Below are 20,673 nucleotides of genomic sequence, written 5' to 3'. Positions count from 1 at the left end.
GTTCGGAAAAACGCTGAGAAAATTCTCTGGTCATGTTCATTCACAATTTCTTCTATAGTTGCACATAAAATGCCTGCCCAAAAAACGAAAACAAACGAATCACAAGTTTCACTTATGTATATGAACTGCAAATGAAAGAAACTTTTGCTCTTGCCTTACAGATAAAGAGAAAAGTTTGAGAGAACTGGACGATGCGCGAAGAAGTCAAGAAGAAATAAAAAGATCTTTGGCAGAGTTTGACAAATTGAAAATCTTACCTGAAAAAAATCGGGAACTAGGTGAGCATGGTTGGTCCTGCCCAAAGACAAAAATAACAAATGATACATTTCACTAAACGTACAGGTTCTCCAAAAGTCTACGCCACATTTTGACACTCAATATCTCGGGAACTATTAAGCATAGAAAAACACATCTTGGTAAATTCGAAAAGCATGTCATTTCACTTTTTACATGGAATGTTCAAAGATGTTCAATGTGATTACAAATGGTCACACGACATACATCAAGTTGATGGTCAAATTCTCACCACACGCGTCCCAGCATTGCATTGTCAATGTTTGCAACAGCTATTGTTATTCGGGCCTCAGCCCGTCCACGTTACTTGGAATAGGTGGTACATAGACCCACGATTTAACAAGTTTCGCCAAAAAATTTGGTATAGTGTGAGATCTGGGTATATAAATATAAATCATAAGCTTATTTTGAAAATAATTCTAGAAGAGTTGGTCATGTATTTAGAGTAACTGATCATGGCAAAGATTTCTCATGCCAGTGTGAAATCAAGCCTCCTTGAAAATTACAATGACCCATCACTGGTGAGCCTTTTTTCAGAATGGGTCCACCGGCTACTTAGGTGTTCTTAAATTTAGAAAAGAAATTTTTTTTTCTTTTTTTTGTATATACCGATAGTCCCAAATCCAATACCTCTGTATTACATGAGGAACAAAGATAATGCCTATTCTATTTATCTTGTAAAATAGAAATATGTTGCATTTCTTGCACATTCTATCCAGGCACAAATAAAAAAAATGACTAAAAAAATGGAAAAAGGATTTTCAGAATCACAGCGGTGATATGCATTAACTAAAAAACAAACAGCTCAGAAACAAAGTATTAAATGACCAGGAAAACTCAGTAAGAATATTTTTCATGAAATTTGACACATTTCTTGATAAATAAAATAAATAACTACAAAACTGAATATCAAATTTTGCACTTAAAAACAGGGACATATACTGTATATTTTTTTGCTTTGATTCTGAAAAAAAATCTACAGTAGTTCTTTGATACAGAAAAACTACTAAAGGAATGCAGACGCTTCCCTACTTACGAACAAGATAGGTTCCAGACAATTGTTCGTAATTTGAATTTGTCCGTAAGTTGCTTCAGTGCTATATTTTGGATGTTTAAGGTTTATATAAGTATGTTTAAGGCTTGTATAAGTAACTTACATTGTTTTGTACAAAAAAAATATTTCATAAAATAATATGCTCTATAAAGATAAATAAAGTTGAGTTCAACTTACTTTTGAAAGATGAGCTTCAGGAGTTAGGCGACTTCCTCCTCTAACCATTTTCTCAACAAGCTTTCACATTCCACTTTCATTTCAAATGAAACAGCTCACCTCTTCTTTACACTTTACACCAAACATATTTAATGGATGCACGAGATATTAAACAATAAAAACCTCATAGTTCTTAGCGGGCTAGCGATACGGTACACGTTATTTTTACAAAAGAACCAGGAAATAGAAGCCGTATTTCTTCTTCGGGGTGGATGCCGGGTGACCTCTCACAGCGCCACACGGCGTAAAGAAGCACTACAGAAATGTCCTGTACTCGGAAAAAGGTGCACACAGGACAAAATCTAACTTGCAGCAATGTCCGGATAATTTTTGACATCCTGAAAAAAATGTTTGTATCTACCATTTTACAAATGATCGTAAGGAGGGGAGCGTCTGTATTTTGTTTTCATTTTGAAAATGAAGAAATACCGCAAAAATACCAGTACAGAAATACCACAAAAATACTACCAAAATTACTACAACAAAAAGGCCACAAAAATGCTACCAAAATCCTCCTACAGCAATGCTATCAAAGTACCAAAAAAATACAACTACAGTTGGCCCATCCTTTTGTTGGACATCTAATTTTGAACCATCAACGTTGGACCCAGAAACAAGATTATATCTTTTTTTCTGTACCTGAGCTATCACAGATTACTTAACCTATGTGTTTTTCAGATGGGGATGACAGTGAACCGTTGGATCCTCAACAACTACTTCAGCTTCGAAAATATCAGAAGCTTCCAAAGTTTAATTCTGATTTGATGTCACAGAAGGTTTTACTCAGGCTGATGAATTATCTTGAAGAGGATTTGGTCCTGTTTCCCTCTGTAAGAAAATGGATAATCTCTTCCAACCTTGACACCAAAAGTATGGCGCTCCATCTGAATCATTTAATACGGCGGAAAGGGGTAATACAATGGCAGAGGATGTTGTCCCACTTGAAGCGTATAGAGCCTCGACTGTACGGTAAGTTGTGTTTTTTTATCAACCTGCGCCAGAATCCGAATCACTTTTCTAGTAATTGGGTTGTTACAAGAAAAGTAGAGTTGCACTCCAGTTCGCAAAATATACAAATCCATTCATGTCCCTCCGTTTACCTGGGGTCGAGTCGTGGGGGCAGCAGCCTCAGAAGGCTCCTCTCAATGCAGAGGATCAGCGGCTCCACACTGAGTCCCTCTCGGAAGACCAAACTTCTCACCCTATCTCTGAGGGAGATCACAGTCACTCTGCTGAGGAAACAAATTTCAGATGCTTGATATTGTTCTTTTGGTCAGGACCCACAGTTCAACTTACAAAGAGATAAAAAACCCAAAGGAAATACATGAATATAACTTTTAAAAAAATTATAAAGTATTCAGCTCTAACATTAGGTATTCACATCTATAATATAAAATTAATAAATAACCTGGATATTGCACTTAAAACTATCTTATTTTTGCTTGTGGTTAATGCGAGATTCATGTAAAAGAGTGCACGATGTGAATTAATGGATGTTGAATGGATGCTTGAAAGAGGGAACACCCTCAGGCATGTAATTCCATTAGATAGATAGATAGATATATACTTTGTTCATCCCCGAAGGGAAATTCACATTTCCAGCAGCATCCCTGAGCTGAGAACAATCGAGAACAATCGAAAATAACACGGGAGCTGCTGGAGTGGCTGCCATTCGTGACGGCGCCGGAAGAAAAGATTCAATTTGAATCATGTACAAACAAACAAACAATTGAATCATGTACAAACAAACAAACAAATAAAATACAACAAAAATACTCCAGATGTACGAAAAAATTATACGATGGAAATACTATTAAAGTACAACAGAAATACATGGCGTTTGCGATCCGTTTTATAATGACATATCTTATAATTAATAATAATAATACATTTCTGTGAGACCAATTAAACCCTGGCGGCCCTTAGAGACTTCCCATAGTATGGGAAATACTGAATTGTTTATGCAAATTATTCATTTGTTTTCAAATCTTTCATTTACATGTTCTTATTTGTTTGTTAATGTTGTCTCGTTTGTTGCACTTTAATTATTTCGCACTTTCCTGTTAGTTTTGCAAAGGTTTTGAACAATTAGTAATGTGTTTGTAATCAGGCGCCGGGGGCAGCTGCGGGGTCCTGAAAGTGAGAGCGTGGGGCCGTGTGAATGAGATGTAGAGGAGAGACGAATGAGGGAGCACGCAAAGACAAATGACAGACGGAAACAAAACTGATGCAAACGAAAAAAATTCAAGAGTTACAACCAACGCACACCGGACTCATCAGTGTCCTCCTGAAGTGTGCAACATTTTGTGTTTTAAAAGCTCTGGGAAAGAAGCTATCCCTCAGTCTGTCAGTTGCGGGAGCTGAACCATCGGCCCGATGCTAACAGTTTGAAAAGGCAGTTCCTGGGGTGTGAGCATTCCTTCAGGATGTGTTTAGCTCTGCTGAGTTAGTGACAGCTGGTAATGTCCTCTGACCTGGGCAGGGGGCAGCCGGTAATCTTTTGGGCCATGTTTATGATCCTCTGTAGGGCTTTCTTGTCTTCTGCAGAGCATCTTACATACCATGCAGTTATGCAGTATGTTAGGATGCAAGCTAGCTATAGTGGCGCTATAGAATTTAAACATCAGCTTCTCCTTCAGCTTGTTCCACATGACTACTCTGAGAGTGGAGTCGCTGATGTTTGTTCTTCGGACTGGATGCATTTGATTTTAAATAAGTTCGTCAGGCACAGTCTGGCGTAACGGTCAAACCCTTTTTTATAGCAAAATATAAGCGTAAGAATGTGCAATGCATGTCTTCAAAAACGGATTGGCTTGAATGTTACTTAAATCTGACAGAGGCGAGTCAGACTCGTTTAACTGTCTGACATGCTTTGTCTTTAAATGTTAGTGCATCATTGAGGTACTGCTATGATACGTAGTGTCTGCTTTTCAAACTCTGCAAGTTTGAAAGTCAATTCACCGGATCCCAACATGCTCCGAAACTTTAGCAGTTTTGGTACGCGTAAATAGTGTTGAGGCAGTCATTTCTGTATCTTACCGCTCAAGACATAGACGCCAGTGTGCATTAGTGACACTGAGCAGAGACTATAATTATTTAATTTTTATTTTATTTATCTCCATGGTTTTTATTTAAATTTAATATGTTCAGTCTGGAAAATATTTTTTTATTTTTTACCATCAGTTAACAAATTCACCTCTAGATGTCACTAGCGCTTCACAATAAGGTTGAGCGTTGACATTTCTCTCTTTTTGTTCTGAAGGAGTAGAAAATCGCTACAAATTAAATCAATTTTAAATTAAGTTATTACTTTGAGTTCCTGGAATTCTGATGTGAATTATTAATCCAGAAAGAGATGGAACCAAGGAACCGGGCAGTTATATAGCACTAAACAGTTTATTAATACATGTCATCAACAAGAAAGAGGAGAAAGAAAATGCAATGGACACTGGGAAAATTGACCGGTAAAAATGTTAAGTTACTAAAAAAGAAACCAAAAGGTTCCCGCTATTATGCTTATCAAATCGGGGAGATCAGCACGGTAGCGCAGTGGTTAGCTTGGTAGGGTACAGTTCTGAGGTCATGAGATCAAACCTTTTTGTGTGGAGTTTGCATGCTCTCCCCGTGCTTGCGTGATTTTCTTCCCACATTCCAAAAAACATGCATGTCGGGTTAATTGGCCGGTTCAAATTGTCCCTAGGTGTGAATAAGCGAGCGAGTTGTATGTCTCTGGGCCCTGCAACTGGCTGGCAACCAGTTCAGGGTGTCCCCTGTCCACTGCCAGAAGACAGCTGAGATGGGCTCCAGCACCCCCGTGACACTACTGAACATAAGTGGTGCAGATAATGGATTGATGGAATTCTGGGAGATTCCTTTGTACAGTAAATCTCGCTCATACTTTCCCCAAGAACCAACAGTATGGTGCTTAGTTTAAACCGTCACCTTGCAAGCTGCGTCTGGAGTTGAATTTCATCCGCGCTCCAATATGTTACAATGTGGCTGCAAGTTAATGGGAGGCTGGAAAGCAGGTTGGCGCAGTTTTCTCCATGCGGATGACAAAAAAAGAGAGCGCACTGTGAGTGGCATCTCTTCTTAAAGCGACAGTGACACTGGAACCATGCCTAACAGGGGTGGTTCGTTTTTATGGGGAAGGAGGTACCATGGGCCAATGGGTCTTTGTTAAGTGTTTTTGAAGCCAAATAACGGAAGTTTAGCAGTGTGAATCTGTATGCAGGAATCTTCCCCAACTACACATTTACTAATTATTTCATCAATACATAGCCCTGAATGTTTTAATTACATTAAATACTTCATGTTATCAAACTTTATTGTAATTAACTTCAGATTTGTGTTCTTTGTGGAGAGACCTGTCGAACAGGTGTCGCAGTCATTCCACCCATACCAAAGGCCTAAGTTCTTTGAGCTGGGGTGAAATGCAAATGTTCAGTTTTGTCCGCGATAACGGAAAAATAGAAGGGGAAAAGTTGGTCCTGACGATGTTGTGGAATGTGGAACGTAGCCCAATTGTCTGGTGGAAGAAGAGTCTTTGAAATGTCTTATGGGTCTGCGGCTGACAAGAATAAGAAGAAAAAAAGAATGTGGAAGTCGTTGTTGAGCTAAGCTTATTTGCCTTTCTGATGCTGTCGGATTATTGTGTCTGTGGACAGTAGTCCACAATGTAATTCATTGTCTATTATTTCTTTTTCTTTTTTTCAAATTTTGTGGACGTCGACTAATCGTTGTAGCCTGAGTATTGATCAATAGTGTAATAAAGCTCAACTAGACTCTGTTTTGCTCCCGCTATAATTTTTAAAGATGCTTACTTTTATGCTTGTGTCTGGTGTTGTTCTTGTAAGTTGGAGGTAGTAGCGGACACCATGAGAATGTTAAAGGTTGAAATGTGAGTGTGCAGTATGTATATAAAGCCCACGCTCTATTATCAGGTGCACCTTATACTGTATGTTGAATAAAGCAATAGTCCACCTAAATGAGATTGCGTCCTTTAATACGGTGGCCTTGTGGTTGTGAAAATACAGCATGAATACGAAGTTGGGATGTGGAACTCCAGTGGCGGGCTGTGTTTTTCACACCTGGGCCTTTAGTGATGTGTCGTCAGTGAACAAACCGCCTCTATCATACGGCTCTTTGAAGTTAAAGACAGGGGCCAACTCCCCACCAATCTAGAGACAGATTTCTCCAAGAAGCTTTTTTTCTCTTGGGATTGGTAAAATTGGCGTGTTTTTTTCTGGGCTTCTTGTGTTGTTGACTTTTAAAATTTGTTGAGTAAAAATGTTTTTGAAATTGTTTTGTGTTTTATCTTTTTCTGTACATCTCCGAATACTTTCATTTATGTTTCCTGTATTTTTCAGGAATAATGTGTTTTACATGACAAATGTAAAGTCTTGTATTTCATAGTTTATTTCTTATTGCACTTGATAGTCTATATTTTCAGCTCGGTAGCCTATATGGTTGGGCACCCGCTCCGAGACTGGGAGGTCGCTGGTTCAAGCCTCAGCCGAGTCATAACTAAGACTTACAACATTGGTACTCATTGCCTCCTTGCTTGGCGCTCGGCATTAAGGGTTGGAATTGGGGGTTTTGGTCACCTAATGACTCCCAACACAGCAGTTGGGTCTAAAATGGCGGTGCCCTGTTTGGCTGCGGCTGCATCGGCTCGCTACAGTTTAACTGTACGGGTCGGGTGTATCGACATTTCTTTCTGTGTGCATGGTTACAAAGAATGACAATAAAAGTAAATTCTATTCTATTCTATTTTCACGTTTTGTTGTGTGTTTTAAGGGAATCTAAGTTGCTTTGACATTGAACCTATTTTGTATAAAAAAAGGTCAACGCTAAAATGAGTTTAAAGTTCACTGTAGTTCACTGTTCAATGTACTTATAATTTAGTAGGATACTGGATTTTAGACTGTTGCATTACTCGCCTCCTAGGTAAAGTTTCCTTACGACTGCTAGAAGGCCGTCTGGTTGCCAACTCGAAAGCTGATTGGCTAAACCAACAGCGTTATTGACACCCGTGTTATACTACAAGGGCCATCTTAATTGTTGTTGAACGTCTACGGGCAGATATCTGAGCCTGGCAACAAGTGATGGTTGAAATGTGATTGGTTAAATGCCTAAATATGAAATCACACATCTGGAAGCAGCTCAACCAGGGGGAAGGCAATGAAAGTAAGCTGACAGAAAATTTGGAATTAATGAATAAGTACGCATGGTCAAATATATCTCGTGATTCAGACATTTTTAGGCCAGTAGAGAAGGCCTTGCAGGCCTCAAACGGACCACTACTGTGTAAACATTTTCCTCCCTTTTTCCACAGGGCACTGTCTTGTGGATCAATATAAAGACGTGATTATCGAAATGGCTGAGGATGTTGACACTATAATAAATGTTCTTAATGTGAATGGAGTTGCTGTAAATGATGACATCAAAGCCATCCAGTGCCCTCACGAGAAGATCTCCCGAATCATTGACAATCTGAATTCCATTGAACAAAAACGGATCTTCTACAGCGTCCTCGAAGAATGTCTGCCTGAAACTCGAAACGCAATGTTATTGAAAATGTAAAGCTTTACGCCTGTTAATTCAGATTTAACACACGTTAAATATATACAGTGGGACCTCGCTACTTCGCGCTTCGACGTTCTCGGCTTCAGAGCTTTGCGGCCTGTAATTTTTTTTATTTTTTTGGAAGGGGCGTCGCTACTTCGCAGATTTTCACATAATCCGGGTGGTTTTGGCCGAGCCCCCGACCTACCCGGTAAGTCCGGTCGCCAAGGCGAAGGCCCTCGCGGCCCGAGTAGGAGACGCGCTCGGCTTGTCGCGGTGTCTTGCGTATCGCGCCCGAAAGTACCCGCACCGCGGGTTAGGGGCTCGCTCGCAGGAGCAACCGAACGGCACCCGCGGTGCGGCGCAAGTATAAAGCCTGTCGTGAATTTGTCTCCGATCGTCCCAGGCGGACGTAAAATCTCCCAGCTGTACGACTCTTAGCGGTGGCTCAAGCGTCGATGAAGAACTAATGTGATGTGCAGCTGCGATTGGCTGGCAACCAGTTCAGGGTGTCCCCTGCCCACTGCCCAGAGATGGCTGGGATGGGCTCCAGCGCCCCCGTGACCCTGATGAGGATAAGCGGTGCAGATGATGAGATGAGATTTTTTTTTTGGGGGGTGCGTCGCTACTTTGCAGATTTTCACTTTTTGCGGGTGGTTTTGGTCCCCATTAACCGGGTCTAAAAAATAATAATTACATTTTTTTTTTTTTTTTTGAAGGTGCGCCTCTACTTCGCGGACTTTAACTTATCGCGGGTGGTTTTGGTCCCCATTAACCGCGATAACCAAGGTCCCACTGTATTACATACAGCGAAGAAAATAAGTATTTGAAAACCCTGCTATTTTACTATTTCTCCCACTTAGAAATCATGGAGGGGCTTTCATCGTAGGTGCATGTCCACTGTGAGAGAGATAAATTAAAAACGAATTGTGTGATATAGCTGCAAATAAGTATTTGAACACCTGAGAAAATGAATGTTAATATTTGGTAAAGTAGGCTTTTTTTGCTTATTACAGTGGTCAAACGTTTCCTGTAGTCTTTCACCAGCTTTGCACACACTTCAGGGGGGATCTTGGCCCACTCGTCCAGACAGATCTTTTAGATCAGTCAGGTTTCTGAAAAACAGAGTTTGAGCTTCCTCCAAAGATTTTCGATTGGGTTCATGTCTGGAGACTGGCTGGGACATGCTAGAACCTTGATATGCTTCTTACGGAGCCACTCCTTCGTTTTCCTGGCTGTGCACTTAGGGTCGTTGTCATGTTGGAAGACGCAGCCACGGCCCACCTTCAATGTTCTGACTGTGGGAAGGAGGTTATTCCCGAAAATCTCACAAAACACAGCCCCGCTTACCTCTTTAATACAATGCACTCATCCTGTCCCGTGTGCAAAAAAACACCTCAAAGCACTCCCGTGCTTCACAGTAGCGATGGTGTTCTTCGGATTTTACTCTTCATTCTTCTTCCTCCAAACACGCTTAGCGGACTAACAGGTCTTTCAGGGTCAGAATTCTAGATGATACACACGTGTTCAAATACTTGTTTGCAGCTGTATCACACAAATAAAATGTTAAAAAAATCATGAGTTTTGATTTCTGGATTTTTTTTGTTGTTTATCTCTCTCACAGTGGACATGCAACTACCATGACATTTTCAGACCCCTAAATGATTTATAAGTGGGAGGAATGTGGGGTTGGGTGTTCAAATGCTTTTTTTCTTCACTGTAAATATATCAGAGTATATTTGTGAAATAACTTTTTTATTTTAACTTCTTCCAGGCTGACTGAGCCTCCATGTAAAGACTTTGAAATGATCACAGTGAGTGCATCTTGTACCATGTTTTGTCCTTTATTTTTGTTCCATGATCCCAAAATGAGCAATGTCCTTCTAATAAAAAAATGCTACTCAATATACTGTAAATGATATGTAACTTCTATTTTTATGTTTTTTTTCCTCTAATTAGGCAAAGTGGATCACTGAAACTGAAAGGGTTGCTAAAGACGAATGGACTAAAGTTGAGCCGGTCATGCGACAAGTTGGTGATTCTACCTGGTACAGGTAAAACATATTTTGAATACTTCCAATGCTCTCCAAAAGGGAACAGTTTAAATTTATAGTGTTGTACCCACGATTTCAATGTATGTGTCATGAAAATTATACTTTTTCAACTCTAGTGGACACGTTCTCGCTAAAATTTGTGTATTACTTTTTGTTGTTGTCTCATTTATATTGTTTTTATTGTTTTTTGGGGAGGCAGTCATCTAGGAAAATTAGAAATGAACAAAACACAATTTCATCCACTGATATTTGTTTCCCAGTTATGAAAAACGGGTGCTTATTTTGGCATTTCCATATTTATTTTTAATTTCAAATATGTGTTTTTAAGTTTTTCAATCAAGTATGGATTAGGGATGCACGATTATTGTTTTTTTCCGACCAATAACTGATAAAATCACACCGCTGGAGATCAATACCGACAACCTTTTTTAAAAACTACATGCTATATGTCGAAAAAAATAATAAAAATACATGAAAATTACCGTATTTTCCACACTGTAAGGCGCACCTAAAAGCCTTTATTTTTTTCAAAAGCTGACCATGCGCCTTATAATACAGTGCGCCTTATTTATGGGTCAACATTAAGTTTTCCTACTAACTTGCAGCCGTCGACTAGATTTTCCCCCGAAGGCCAAGTCGTCCGCGGTGTATGCTGGGATTTATTTACCGGCGTTTCATTGGCTAACCAATGTGTCAATTATCATTCGAATCGATCACTATTGGCTAAAGTTATTTGGAGGTCAAAGGGCGGATCCTTTTTATCATTTACAGGCTGGCATTGGCTTAAATGGCGAAACAAAGCCTGCAATTGGCCGAAAAAGATGAATGCGTATAGCGCGTGGCTGACGGCACACAGAAAGCATTTTTTTCTATTCTGTATTCGTAAATATTTTATTCTCCTGGATTTACTGCACTCACGGATATAAGAGGACATTGGCTGCACATTATTATGAACACAATGACTTCGGTGCGCTACTCCGGGTTTTATATTGTCCCTGTATCTTGTTTCAGACTGAACTCGATGTTTCTGTGATAAGCGGTGCAGATAATGGATGGAATGGAGTGTCTATTTTTAAATTCAACTCAATTCCAAGTGTTTATTGTCATATGCACAGTTAAGTTGCGAGCGAAAAAGAAAATAGAAACTAAGGAATGTGTGGCATTTCTTGAATCCCAAGACTTTAGCCTTCCGAATGATGGAACGATGCATTTGAGTACGGACACCGCATCCGCACGTGTTCTCGACACGTATTTGCGTCTTTGCAAGCTTTAGGAATGTTAAGGGGGTAATAAGTTTGACTGAACTATCTGACTGTTTTGTCGACGTTCCCATTGTAGCGCCTTATAATCCGGTGCGTTTTATGTATGTCAAAAATAGGACCAAAAACTATTTTTTTCGGGGTGCGCCCTATAACCCGGTGCGTCTTATTGTGCGCAAAATACGGTACCTTTTATTTTTGTGTACGTCTTTACAGTTACGCTAACATTATACAGGTTCGTCAAACATGTTTCCAAAATGTAGTTTTGGACTGACTGGCGCTTTAATCAATCAATACTGTACTTTCTTTTTATCAGTAATCACCAGTCAAGATATTGACAAGATATTGTTATGAAATGAAATGAAATTATCTGCATTTAAAAAGCGCTTTTCAAGTCAAGACTTCCCAAAGCGCTTTACATTGTGCTTCACATTTCCCAATAGCGGCTGTGCAGCCATGTAAGGTGCTAACCTGCTTATTGGGGGTATTAGGGGTTCAGTGTCTTACCCAAGGACACTTCAACATGTAACACGGAGGAGCCGGTATTCGAACTGCGATCTCTTGATCCCAAGACGAGCGCTCTACCTCCTGAGCCACTGCCGCCTCTTACATAGATATTGCAGAAAGTGCAAAAACATCACTCCTGAGCACTATACAATTGTCAGACATGCCTCGGCTTAGATAGTTATATCAGTCGTTCTTATCTAGTTGCAGTAATTTTGCTGTCCCATTAGTAGCTTTGATGAAGAAAACTACATTTTGTATTTTCTGGACTAAAACAAGTACTGTAAACCAGAAATTCAAGTTCATTTGGTCATTGTGTATTTTGTCACGCATTTTGTTCTGTATTTTGCCGTGAGTTTTGTAGTGTAATGTTGTGAACAGTAGTTTGTCGTGTACAGACGCTGTCCTACTTACAAACGATCCGGACAATCATTCGTAAGTTAATTTGTTCGTAAATTGCTTTAGGGCTATATTTTGTATGTTTAAGGATTATATAAGTATGTTTAAGGTTTGTATAAGTAACCAGTAATGTTTTGTACTACAAAAAAATAAACATTTCATACAATAATATGCTCTATGAAGATAAATAATGTTGAGTTTGACTTACTTTTGGAACATGCGCTTCAAGAGGTCCTCCTCCGTGGTAAAAAGTGGGTGAAAAATAGCGATCTAACCATTTTCTGAACCGCATCAAGCTTTCTTATTCCATTTTCATTTCAAAAGAAATGGTTCGCCTTTGCTTTACACTTCACACCAACCATATTGAATGGATGCACAAGATATTAAACAATAAAAAACATCAAAGTTCTTAGTGTGCTAGAAATACAGTACACGTAGTATGTTTACACACAAACTAGGAAGTTGAAGCCGGATTTCTTCTTCGGGGTGGATGCTGGGTGACCTCTCACAGTGCCACATGCCGGTAGCGGCAGAAAGCAGCACTACAGTGATGTCCTGTACTCAGAAAAAGGTGCACAATACAAAATCTAACTTACGACAATGTCCGGATATTTTCCGACATCCTGAAAAAAATTTTCGTATCTACCATTTTTCGTAAGTCGAATGGTTGTAAGTAGGGGAGCATCTGTATTTTTCTAAATACACTGCAATAAACACGAAAGTACGCGACAATAAACACAACAAAATACATGACAAAATCCACAAAATACTCGACAAATTCAATTTCAAAATACTGCTTGATACACGACAATATACTTGGCAAAATACAAGAAGAACTAAATTATGAAATAAATGACTAAATAAATGACAAAATAAATGATAAAATACACGGCAGCATACACGGAAGTACACGACAAAATGCACGTCAAAATCCACAAAATACTCAACAGAAATGATTAAATGCATGACATAATAAGCCAGTACAGAAATGAATGAATGAATTGTATTTGGGCACAGCACAAAAAAATAAAAACAGTATCAACTACTAATCAACTCAAGGGAACAACTCTATTTGCTCAAAAGAAAACAAAAATATGCTACATAAACATTTGCCCAAAGGGAGTAGGCTGAAGCTGAAGCTTTTAAGTGCCCACCTGTTCCTTGTTTTTCTTTTTCTTTCCTTTGCAAGAAAGACATATTCAAAACCAAAACACATTAACATAACTTTACGCCATAAAAGAAAATTAGAAAAATCCCTGACAAAATTAAAAAAATAATATTACAGAAACAAATAACAAAATGAATGACAAAATGCATAAATAAATAGTATTTCTGTCAAATATTTAAGTATTACGTGATTTGTTTTTGTCTACTTAAGAGGCAATCTTTTTGTACATGTACAGCATTTTGCACATCTGGTTGGCTACTCCTCTTGCACTATTTGCCCTACTGTAAAATACTATACATAGCCATAATTATTTAGTATATTATTAGCACTCAATACTACAACTCAATACAACATTTTATTTATATCTGTACATTCAAGGAAACTGTGCGGGTCAGATGTATCGACATTTCGTTCTGTATACACGTGTACTAGAATGACAATAAAGTAGAGCTGAATCTGAAAAAAAAAAGAAAATATTTGTAGGTATTTATTCATTTATTCAAAAATGTATTTCTACTTGTGGCAGGATGTGTCCTCCATACTTTATAATCTTGATTTCTATTAAACATAACAACCTTGTGTACCATCAGCTTTATCAGCCTACAAGGTAAATTTGAGTGCAGTGTCTCTGGCCTCCGCTGGACATCTAAAGATTCCTCTTTAAGTTTTAAGTACCGCTTCGGCCAATGGTGGGAGCACAAAGACAGGATTGAGGCGCTGCAATACATGCCTGCAGGACCCCTGTTTGAAATCACCATCACTGATGGCAATTTTGATGAAGTTTATCTGCCGCACTGGATCTCTACAAGTGAGGTTTACCTAACAAAACAAACATTATTCTGTACAGTACTTGTTGTTTAACAATTGTATATTCTCGCTCCCACTCTCGCTCTCTTGCTCTTTCTCTCTGTCTCATTCTATCACTCTTTCTGCTTCTCTCTCTCTCTCTTTTTGCCTCTCTCGCTTTCTGTCTGTCTCTCTCTCTTTTTCTCTCTCTGCCTTTCTCTCTCTGTCTGCTTCTCTATCTTTCCAACTCTCTAACTCTATCTATATCTCTATGCATCTTTCTCTGCCTCCCTTATTCTGCATACATACTCTTTCTCTGCCTCCCTTATTCTCTCTCTGTATTTCTGCTGCTTCTCTATCTATTCAACTCTCTAACTCTCTATATATATCTCTATCGATCTATCTATCTTTGCCTCTCTCTCTCTCTCTCTCTCTCTCTCTCTCTCTCTCTCTCTCTCTCTCTCTCTCTCTCTCTCTCTCTCTCTCTCTCTCTCTCTCTCTCTCTCTCTCTCTCTCTCTCTCTCTCTCTCTCTCTCTCTCTCTCTTCTCTCTCTCTCTCTTCTCTCTCTCTCTCTCTCTCTCTCTCTCTCTCTCTCTCTCTCTCTCTCTCTCTCTCTCTCTCTCTCTCTCTCTCTCTCTCTCTCTCTCTCTCTCTCTCTCTCTCTCTCTCTCTCTCTCTCTCTCTCTCTCTCTCTCTCAGCTGTTGATCCGAGAATTACAGAGAATTTTGCAGTTCTGCATGCAGACGCCGATGGGGTTGCTGTGGAAAAAGTGTCAAAAGTCACGCAGTCCCATGTCAAGCTATCAGACCCTGTTTTCTCTGCAAAAGGAGTAGTTCTCTGGTTGTGCCAATTGGTCGGCTTGTCTGTGTCTTTGGAGTCCAAAGTGTTGATATACAAGACCAAAAAGACATTCCTGACGTTACACGTTTATCTGATCGCCAGCGACCCTGCTCTTGAAGCGGTCATTATCTGTTTTAATTTCAAGTGTGAAGGCTGACATCCCATACACTACTGTTCAAAGGTTTGGGGTCGCTTGAAATCTCCTCATTTTTTTGGGGACAAACAATTTTTATTTCAATGAAGATAACTTAAAAATAATCAGAAATACATTGTTAACGTGGTAAATGACTTATCTGGAAATTTCTGGTTCTTAGTGCAATATCCACATAGATGGATAGACGCCCATTTCCAGCATTCACAACTACGGTGTTCTCATAGTACCATTCAGCATTTGCTCAGAAAACGCTGGTCTACTAGTGATTCCAAGAGCCAAGAAGAAATCTGCAGGTCCGTTCTTCATTCAGACCCCAGTTCTGTGGAATTCTCTGCCCTCTCTGTCCAGCCCTTTCAGACTTTTTGTGATTAAGGGCCATACAAATAAACTTGACTTGTGCAATTATGTTAGTACCGCTGAAAACGGCATAGCTCGTTAGAGAAGACATACAGTGTAAAATTGGCCATTCTTTGAGCTTGTCGAGTATTTGTGGCATCACATTTGTGGGAATGATTTAACTTTCAGAATGGTCAGAAACAAAACATTTGCGTGAAACTCAACATTCTATTTTTGTTTTAAGAAACGAAGGTAATTCCATAGGAGGAACTGCTTAAAAACTGAAGACTCCTACAACAGTCTGTATATCTCATATCAGAAAACGGCAAAAACAGGTTCTAACCAGAGTAGAAGCAGTGGAAGTCAAAACCAAGCAAAAGGGCATGTACATTAGAGTTTCTATTTTAAGAAATATAGACCTTACGGGTCCTCAACTAGCAGCTTTGTTAAATAGAAACAGCAAAACACCAGCGTCAACATCTACAGTGACGAAGCAACTCCAAGATGCTTGTCCTCAAGGCAGAGTGGCAAATAAAGCCATATCTGAGCGTGGCTAACAAAAGGAAATGATTATTATGGACAAAAGAACACAGAGATTGGACAACTCGTTTAATAAATAAAAATGTGAATTTAGCTCAGAAGGTAGAGCGCTCGTCTTGGGATCAAGAAGTCGTAGGCTCGATTCCCGGCTCCTTCGTGTTATATGTTGGAGTGTTTTTTTTTTTTTTTAATTTGGCCAAGACACTGCCTCCCTCATGCCCCCGATAACAGGTAGTTGCCTTGCATGGCTGATGCTGCTCTCAGTTAGTGCGTAAAAGGAAAAGTGTGAAGCTCATTGTAAAGCGCTTTGGGACGTCTTCATTGACCTGAAAAGCTCTATATAAATTCAGATCATTTACATTCATGGAAATAATTGTCTGGATGACCCCAAACTTTGGAACAGTAGTGAATTTGCTGTTTGTTGAGGGTTTGTTGTGACTGTTGTATGTTTTCTCCACTACAGGAAATCCAAAGGACAGCGGAAACGAGAGGCTATGAAAGTATTGACAAGCCTTACCCCGAAGGGAACTTGGAAATAAATGACATGTTCTATCTCGAAAGTAAAGCAGACGGTGCAGAGATATCCCCAAATGTATGGCTGAATTTTTGTTGTGCATTTTTTTGTTCTTTGCTTTTTATTTAAGTACAGCATAAAAAAAACATTAAGCATTAACTAACAAAAGGAACAATTAAATATTTGCCCAAAAACAGTCATACACTGCAATGGTATACTACGTAAACATGTCCAAAAGGGAGTTGGCTTTTCTTTCAGGAAGAACATATCTAAAAACCGAAGTAATATTCTTTGGTAATCGCAAGGCAAGTCAAGATTTAGAAGTAAAAATGGATGGTGCTACAATAGACACTGTACCAGAAATTAAGTTTTTATGAGTCATAATACACAATAAATAAACCGGAAAACACACATTAGACACATACAAACTAAGGTATCTAAAAGCATTTCACTAATTAATAAAGACAAATTCCTTTTAAACTATAATGCATTGTATTTATTATGTCGTTCTCTAGTTCTGCCATACTTAACAAACATTGTGCAGAAGTCTGGGGCAATAATTACACAATTTTACCACAGTCCCTTTTTAACCCTCCAAAAACGTGCAATTAGAACCATACACAGGGTAGGATATCGGGATCATACTAATATTTCATTCCTGCAGTCCAAATTATTAAAATTGGATGATTTAGTAAAATTTTTCCATTCACAACTGCTATTTAAGGTCAACAAAAACATAGTGCCACAAAACATCCAAAAATTATTCACTCGGAAAGAGGGACGTTATAACCCAAGGGGCTGTAATAAATTCAAAATCCCAAAGGTGAGAACCACCAGGAAAAGTATGTGTGTGTCTGTGTACGGAGTCAAACTTTGGAACAATTTACAAGACGAGATCAAACAATGTCCAACTATTCACATGTTCAAATTTAAATACAAAAAAACATAACTGGCAGAATACAGAGATGAAGAAAATGGGGTATGAGTGATGAAGGGGTAGGGAAAATAAGCGTCTGCTTCCTACTACCCTTTTTCGAACATGTTAACATTTTTTTGTTGTTGAGTCATTATTTTTGTCCTGTTTTTATTTTATAATGTTCGAAAATAAAGTTTTCATTCATAAATGAAAACCAGAAATTAATTACATTTCAGTCCTGAAATTATGCTGCTAAAGACTACGAACATATATGACACCCAAATAAACTCTTGACATTAATATAATTCATGGTGGAAATGTAAAGATGAGAGGTAACTATTACCTGTGGTCAAACTAGATTAAAGTAGAAATACTGAATATTTTTCGATTTTTACCATTTCCAAATTACTTCTAATGTTCCCGATTTTCACTCAATCAGAACTTTTTTTTCATCCATCCATTGCACAGTGTGTAAATATTAGTTATTTGAAAGAACGATGTTAATTTCTTGCTAGCTTTAAATGGACTGCCATTGAGCTTTTAACATTAGCCCAATTCTAGCAACATTTAAACAAACGGATGTTTTCTGTTTTAATACACTGTACAATGGATGTGATATTTCTTTATTTATATTTATTTTAATGTTAACTTAAATTTAGGTATCATCAAATATTGAACAATTGTTGCTAACGTAATGCTTTCAAACTCACTTTTAATGCTAGATCAAGTATTTATTTTATGTAATGTTTAAAAGTAAGCCTTCGTTATTATTACAAGTTTAACGGTGCAAATATCTGATAAAAATTACTTCAATAAAGTGTTTTGGTACTAACCCACCTGTGATAAATAGGACCTTAAACATATAAAACCGCTTCCTTTTTTAAATGACAATTTTTTTAATTAAATAAAAATATTCCATATGTTTATAGTCAAGTAGACACTCAAAATAAGGAGAGAAGATTTTGAACTTGCAAATAGAACCGGATAAAGCACAGTTCTAAAAAGACCTTTTTTTTTTATTAGGAAAATATTGTTAAAAGCTGATCCATCCTAAAGTGTGGAAATCAAATAACAGTGTCCAATATTTAAAAACAATAAACTTATCAGTATTTATCCATCCATCCATTATCTGGACCGCTTATCCTTTGTATGGTCGCGGGGGTGCTGGAGCCCATCCCAGCTATCTGCGGGCAGGGGACACCCTGAACTGGTTGCCACTCAGTCGCAGGGCACACAGGGACAGACGATTCGCTCGCTCATTCACACCGAGGGACAATTTTGACCGGCCAATTAACCTGACATGCATGTTTTTTTAGAATGTGGGAGGAAACTGGAGTCCCCGTTGGAAATCCACGCAAGCACGGGGAGAACATGCAAACTCCACACAGTAGGTTCGATCTCATGACCTCAGAACTGTGCCGCACACGCGCTAACCACTGCCCACCGTGCTGCCCGTATTCAATCATATGATAAATAGATAAAACACGTTATGTGAAAACATTTCATTTCTTCTTACAGATTTGATTCCCCAAAGTTGTATTCTGGACCTGTGTCGGCTGTAAAGTTATCCCGCGCTATAAGCCGTTTTACTTTTTACGTATTTGTGTGGCAGCACGGCGGCGCAGTTCTGAGGTCATGAGATCGAATCTCCTGTGTGGAGTTTGCATGTTCTCCCTGTGCTTGCATGTGTTTCTTCCAGGCACGCCGGTTTCCTCTCACATTCAGGTTAATTGGCCGGTCCAAATTGTCCCTAGGTGTGAATAGGCAAGCGAATTGTCTGTCTCTGTGTGCCCCGGCAACCAGTTCAGGGTGTGCCCAGCCCACTGCCCATGTATGGCGTGGATGGGCTCCAGCACCCCCGCGACCCTACTGGGGATAAGCGGTACAGATAATAGATGGATCGATTTGATGGTGCATGGTGTTGGGTATTCTGATTGGCAAAACCGTGTCCCAGCTTATTATTATTTGATGGTACAGTAATTATTTATAGTTAAAAAAATAAATTATACCATTTTTATACAGTTCAGTTATTATACAACCGTTTGAGCATGCAAAAAAGGGTTTGTTCTTAGGTTTAAGTATATTAAAAGTATTTGATGATAAAAAATAAACATAAACAAAGTTTCTACTTCACGTAATTTTCCCATCACTGGTTCTTTTTGGAACGTTACCCCCGTGAGTAAATGAGGGATTACTCTACATAAAAAAAATACCTTCAAAGTAGAAGTTAAGACTGGGCGTAAAAAAATGTTTAGCCTCACCCGTTCCCGCATGTATTAAAGCCCAGCCCTAGACCGACAAATTAACTTGATTTGGGCGACAGAGCCCGAAGCGAACCCAAATTGTCATTCTTATTTGTGAGGACCATCTGGTATCCTGCCCTTGCGGGGGAGGCTGTGTTAGGGTCTGGTGTGCCTCCACCCAGCAAAGGGTGCCTAATCAGTTTGTGACTGGGATGGTTGTGTCAAATCACCCCACACAGATCCCCAATTAGCCTCACCCTTTTAGGGACATTTGGAAAGCATTCAGTGTCGGGTGATTTTTATTTGCGCCTTTGTTTTTCATCATCACATTTTCTAGCCCATCATTGTTTTTTAAAGTTGGTTTTAATATTCTATGATTTTTGATTTGATTTATGATTATTGTTGTTTTTGACAGTTTGTAGCTTTATTGAGCACTTTTGTGATGAAATACAATAATCTTTTGAGTACTGTGAGAATCCTGCGTCCTGTGTTTGGGCCCATCGAACTCTAACTTATTCTTTTTTTATAGGCTAGGAAGTTCACTTACGAAAGTAGGGACCCAAATTACTTTGAGGTTTACATCCCAGGGCCAGTGGAAAGATTTATTCTCAACCTCAAAAACACAGACGGAATTGTGTGGAGCTGTACAATACGACAATGTAAGTGCCGAACTTCTTAGAAGTACCTCTTTTTTCGCGTCGGAATCATCTATGTGATTTTCTTATCATTTTTTTTCAGTTGACTACTCATGTGTTGTGCCAGAAATTAGAAGTTATGGTGAGAACTATATATTTTTTTCATTGATTTGCCAGATGCAGACTACTGTC

General features: G+C 38.9%; 1 protein-coding gene across 1 annotated transcript in view; it reads left to right on the top strand.

The window, feature by feature from the left end:
* Nucleotides 1-20,673, top strand: part of LOC148359634 (uncharacterized) — a 32,665-nt gene that overhangs the window by 9,188 nt on the left and 2,804 nt on the right. The window contains exons 4-13 of the mRNA XM_088343303.1: nt 162-278; nt 2,243-2,533; nt 7,902-8,145; nt 9,906-9,945; nt 10,091-10,185; nt 14,106-14,323; nt 15,002-15,264; nt 16,637-16,765; nt 20,376-20,505; nt 20,585-20,623. Coding sequence (XP_088199429.1) covers nt 162-278; nt 2,243-2,533; nt 7,902-8,145; nt 9,906-9,945; nt 10,091-10,185; nt 14,106-14,323; nt 15,002-15,264; nt 16,637-16,765; nt 20,376-20,505; nt 20,585-20,623 — 1,566 coding nt within the window. The remainder of the gene's footprint in view (nt 1-161; nt 279-2,242; nt 2,534-7,901; nt 8,146-9,905; nt 9,946-10,090; nt 10,186-14,105; nt 14,324-15,001; nt 15,265-16,636; nt 16,766-20,375; nt 20,506-20,584; nt 20,624-20,673) is intronic.

This window comes from Urocampus carinirostris, chromosome 9 (assembly GCF_059441175.1).
Source record: "Urocampus carinirostris isolate Australia breed hairy pipefish chromosome 9, RoL_Ucar_1.0, whole genome shotgun sequence".
Classification (NCBI taxonomy): domain Eukaryota; kingdom Metazoa; phylum Chordata; class Actinopteri; order Syngnathiformes; family Syngnathidae; genus Urocampus; species Urocampus carinirostris.
This window is presented reverse-complemented; position numbering and strand designations above follow the sequence as displayed.